The sequence below is a fragment of the Physcomitrium patens genome, chromosome 24 (genome assembly GCF_059467195.1).
Source record: "Physcomitrium patens ecotype Gransden chromosome 24, ASM5946719v1, whole genome shotgun sequence".
In the NCBI taxonomy this organism is placed as follows: domain Eukaryota; kingdom Viridiplantae; phylum Streptophyta; class Bryopsida; order Funariales; family Funariaceae; genus Physcomitrium; species Physcomitrium patens.
The window spans coordinates 4,786,190-4,791,131 of record NC_143433.1 but is presented as its reverse complement, the minus strand read 5'-3'; the positions used below and the strand labels follow the sequence as shown (position 1 = coordinate 4,791,131).

Below are 4,942 nucleotides of genomic sequence, written 5' to 3'. Positions count from 1 at the left end.
TCGCCATTACGTTTTGGGACAGACCATGCCACGTACATGTTACCTTCCGTAAATTAATTTGACAAAACTCTTCCCCTAATCAGTGGTTGTCGACGAAGTGATTACACATACCAATTGTTCTATCTCTGACAATAGTGTGGAGACATCTATGAGGCTGTTTATGATCCTCGACAATTGATTGTATATGAACCCCAGCTGATTTGGAGAGTTTAATTTACAAGCGAATTGAACAATGACCTTTTAACATTTTCAACAACGAAATGCGGAAGCTGTAAACTATCTACTCTAATACCCTTTGTAAACAGTTTGACTAGTCTACCCCTGTCAGTGGTTGTTGAGGAAGTGATTATGCATACCGATTGTTCTATCTCTGACATCAACTTGGAGACACCTATGAGGCTGTTTATGATCCTTGACAACTGACTGGATACGAATCTCAGCTGATGTGAAGTGACAAATTGAACAAGCTAAGTGAACAATAGCTTTGAAATCGTCTGGATGATAATGAAACACGGTAGCTCAACCCTTTATGATAATGAAACACGGAACCATAAATCCATTATGAACAATTTTTTCCGGGAACACCACTTGGACCCGATGACATTTCTTTCCCACTCTTATATAATGAGTCTGACTGTTAACCAATGCTCCGAGTACAATCCAGTCAAAAACTAACATGTCCAACTGGTTTCTCGGTATAGCTTAGGCTAGAGGGATCCCATATGGACCGAGAGCATATGTTCAGTCACCCTTATCGCAAAATCTGTATCATACAGCGTCTGATATGATACAGCGTCTGATATGATACAGATTGAAATCAGAACCTTTGAAGTGGGAAGACCAATTTTTATTTTTTTTATCACTCTTTATTCACACAATATGGTGTTACCCGATCCATTGACAAAGTAGGTGAGTGACAACAGACAACTAAGCCTCTAATTACCTAGAAGGGCAAGATAATTGGAAAGACATCTTAGGTTTTATTGTTTTCAAAGTATGAATTGTAATTGTTTAAATCGCACGTGTCGTTGATACATGTGCGTTTCTAAAAGGAAAGCACGGTGAACTTCGTATACCGAAAAAGAATAAACTTCTGTTCTTGCCTGTATTTGATGCTCTCGCAAAACAACGCACATAGTTTCTAATTCGTTACACTAAAACATGTATCTTTTTTTTTTTTTTTTTTTTTTTTTCAATATATGCCACAATCAGACCGATTTTCAAAATAAAAATTACAGCAGCCACTTGTGTGTGTGTATGTTTGTTTGTTTGTTTTTTTGTTTTTTAATCCTAGATCATTCTTTCCTGTGAGAGATCAACGTGGTTACTAATAATGTTGAAGTTGCGGTGAAAATTTGTCTCTCATTTTAGGAGCATTTCTTTATTTAATTTGGAACTTCGAAACGCAAGTCTCACTCCTCACACTCACACACACACACTTTTAAATTTATTATTCTTAACTTCAAAAGATGTTGGTAAGAAAAGGTCATTTCTAATCCAAGTTGCAGCTGTGTGCGTGTGGATGTGCGTTCACGAACCTGATTTTGCCTGGCAACTCCTAAGTTTCCAGTAGTGTGGACGCAGCCATGGCGTCTGTGGGACTCTCCTGTAGCCGTCTCATCACCGGGCTCAATCTTCCCAAGGCCAGAGAGTCGCAATTATCATCTAACCTTTCATCGCCGGAATTTCCCAGCTTCAAGGCAGTGAAAGAGTTTCGTCCACTGAAGGTGTTGGAGCCGTTTGGGAACAACTTGTTATGTAGGTTAAGAGGGAGTAAAAGGATTGGAACCATCTGTGCTTCTATTCAAGATCATGCCTCTCAATTTGGTATTTCCCTTTCCTTCTCATCTGAACAAGAAGCTATGCTAGTTGCGGATGCAATTCCGTTCGTCGTGTTGTTGGGTTAGGGGGTTGTGTGAGTTACCACAATGTGAAGAGATGTAGGAGATTGTATGGAAAGGTTTGTGGGTTGTTGTGTGGGGATTGACGTCGACTGCAACCCTGCAGCGGAGCAATCGTTTCGTTGGTCAGCCTGCAAGTGCTGCAGTCGACGGAGCTTTGTCACCTCCTCAGCAGGCGCACTTATTGCAACTGCACAGGGTGATAAGTTATTGCAAGCCGCTGAAAGCTCCATCCAGAATGACGATGTATTAGTTTTTTTTTTTTTTTTTTTTTTTTTTTCTATTGCAAAATGTGTTGCTGAGCTTGTAGCAACATCACTCTTTTAACTCCCCTGTTGTGTGAACTCTGTTCTATGATCTTGTATCTTCCAAGTTGTGCTTTAAGGTCCTCATGTTGCACAGGCGATACGGGAAGCAATACATCCTGCTCGGCCAGGATGGTACGAAGAATTTTATGCAACGGTAATGAACACCACCATGCGCGAGTATGAAGCTGAGGTCAGTGTAAAGACTCTCCCAGGCGGAAAACTTCCGAAACAGTATGTGTCATTTTGTTTGATTAATGTGGGAATTGTAATGAACATTTCTTTGCAACCCTCCATCTTCTTCTTTCCTGGAAACAGGCGTCCTTCATAGTCAATTATGTGCCGACTAAGTTGTTCAACATCGCATAAGAATTCAACGTTTGGTTATTTAAATATCAGAATATGCGCAATCTGGTGGAACGAAACTAGCCAGTATATGCAAACGTTTTTCGATAAACTTAAAAAGACTAAACCTGTTTATCTCTTCATTTTCAAGTTAATTTTTCAACATATGTCTGCAGTTGTGTAGCTGAATACAATGAGCCTAATGAGATTCTGGCAGGGGTAAAGGTAGCAGGCTACAAGAGAAAGCTATTCTCTCGTCTCGACGGCAACGTGAAAACAGTACTGGAATTAGGTGTCGGCACTGGGCCGAATTTGGCGTACTATGGTGGGAGAACCTCGATAACTAACGTTATAGGGGTGGATCCGAATGAAAAAATGGCTCGTTATGCCAAAGAAGCCGCGGTTGCAGCCGGCTTTTCACCAGAGCAATTCAAATTCGTGCACGCTGTAACTTTTACCACCTTGAATCTCCATTTAAAATTCAGCATCCTTGCGCAAGGCAGAGATTCTATTATTCAATGCTTTCCTTCCTGTATGAAGCGGTTATTTATTTGTTTAGGTAATTTTTTTGTGTGACGCCTCCTCTGTTCACTTATGGGGTTTAATTTTACACAGGTTGGTGAGGGACTACCTTTACCAAGCGGAAGTGTCGACGCTGTAATTGGTACTCTTGTGTTGTGCTCAGTTTTTGATGTATCCTCAACCCTGAAAGGTGATATGTACTTTCTACCGCCCGAGGAAGTTTTCTCTTGACTTCTCTTGTCGAACTTGTTGTGGAGACGTTCATTGTTGGCTACCTCTGAGGTGAATAAAGTGTTCAGCATTATGTTGTTAGGAAAACTCTTAATTGGGTACACTTCGTGGGTATCAGAAATTGAGTCTAATGCTGAAACCTGTGGAACTGTTGCTGCTCGCACAGAGGTCCAAAGAGTGTTGAGACCAGGAGGCATGTTTTTGTTTGTGGAACATGTTGCTGCGCCTGGTAAGCTTCTGAATACACATGCATAATACATGCAGCTTTGTCCATTCTTTTCATTAATGAATTCCTGCATCTTCCATTCCTGATATTGAAGTTGCACAAGAAAGTGATCGCAATTTTGAAATAGACTGTTTGATAAGGAGAACATCAGTTGGTTGTTAATGAACATCCTTGGAAATCTATGACTGTTTGGTCAAGGAAGCTGTTCTATGTTTCATGAGACTTGCCAAGGTTATCGTTGCACTATTCTGGTACTATTTGTTTCTTTTGGCTTGCTCAACAAGATTAATCGTAGATAAGAACTCCAGAAACTGCTGAAGATGAGATTTTTTGTGATTATAACATAAAAAAAGTCGACAGGATAACTTCTATTCGTATCGTACTTATTCTTTTGTCATCTAAATATGAGCTGGAATACTGGAAATGCAGAAGGTGACAGTCTGAGGTTCTGGCAAAAGCTCCTCGACCCTCTACAGCAGTTGGTGGCGGATGGTTGCCATCTCCAACGCGACACACTCAGTTTAATTGAAGCTGCACAATTTGCTAGCGTAAATGCAGAGAGAGTTAATGTCAATGGAATATCTCTCATTGCACCACATGTAGTAGGTTCTGCTTGCGTTTCATGACAATACTAAAGAATTTTGTGAGGATCATGTGGATTTATAATTGGATAGAATGTCGCTTTATATTTAAATCCATCCATGCCATGCATACTTTGCTGAAAAGAGGTCAAATCCATTTTGAAAGTTCAGACCCTTTTGAGCATGGTGAAGACTGTAATTTGGATAAAAATGTAGAAACTCTTATTTAATCTGGAATACAAAACCATATAAAAGAGTTCACAGCACATGTAAGATAATGCAGATAATATGTATATATTTGTAGCTCTGATAACGGTTCAGCAGAAAGTGACATGATTTATCGTATCTTGTTCCATGTTTGTATTTGGGGAAGTTCTTATTGAATAGAGTATATAAGTGGCACATGTCTAAACAGGTGCCTTATGGAACTACATTTGTTTCATTTACAAATAGCTGGCTTGTGTATCTCCATACACTATGTTTGTTCACCACATAATATGCTGAAAATCAACTTATCATTTGGCTTGGAGATTGTATGACATAGCACGTGTTAAGCATTGGCAAGGATTGGTTAATGTCTGATTGGTCTTCTCAAAAGAATGAATGAGATAATTGTAGAATAAGTAGTTATTTTCAGAATGTAGATACCTAGTTTATAGTATAAACAGGGATAGATAACTGCTGAAAACGTAGTTCAGTAGATAGAATGGATGAATAGTCAAGAAAAGTAGTTATCATCTGTAGTATAAGAGCTGGTATCTTGGAGTAGTATAAGGAGGATGGGAGAGGGGAAGAAAATGCCAGACTGTGAGAGTTGTGAGCTGGGGTAAG

At 39.6% G+C, this 4,942-nt stretch overlaps 1 protein-coding gene across 2 annotated transcripts; it reads left to right on the top strand.

The window, feature by feature from the left end:
* The first annotated feature begins 1,489 nt into the window (after positions 1–1,489).
* Positions 1,490–4,377, top strand: LOC112277013 (uncharacterized). 2 transcript variants are annotated; one of them, XM_024508939.3, is made up of 7 exons: positions 1,490–1,827; positions 2,008–2,147; positions 2,304–2,399; positions 2,777–2,998; positions 3,167–3,263; positions 3,471–3,533; positions 3,960–4,377. In XM_024508939.3, the coding sequence occupies exons 1-7, from the start codon at positions 1,587–1,589 to the stop codon at positions 4,154–4,156; spliced, it is 1,056 nt and encodes a 351-aa protein (XP_024364707.1). In that variant the 5' UTR covers positions 1,490–1,586; the 3' UTR covers positions 4,157–4,377. The 2 variants fall into 2 exon arrangements, with proteins under 2 accessions (XP_024364707.1, XP_024364708.1); XM_024508940.3 differs by having other exon boundaries at positions 1,677–1,827; positions 2,008–2,100.
* The last annotated feature ends 565 nt before the right edge of the window (positions 4,378–4,942 follow it).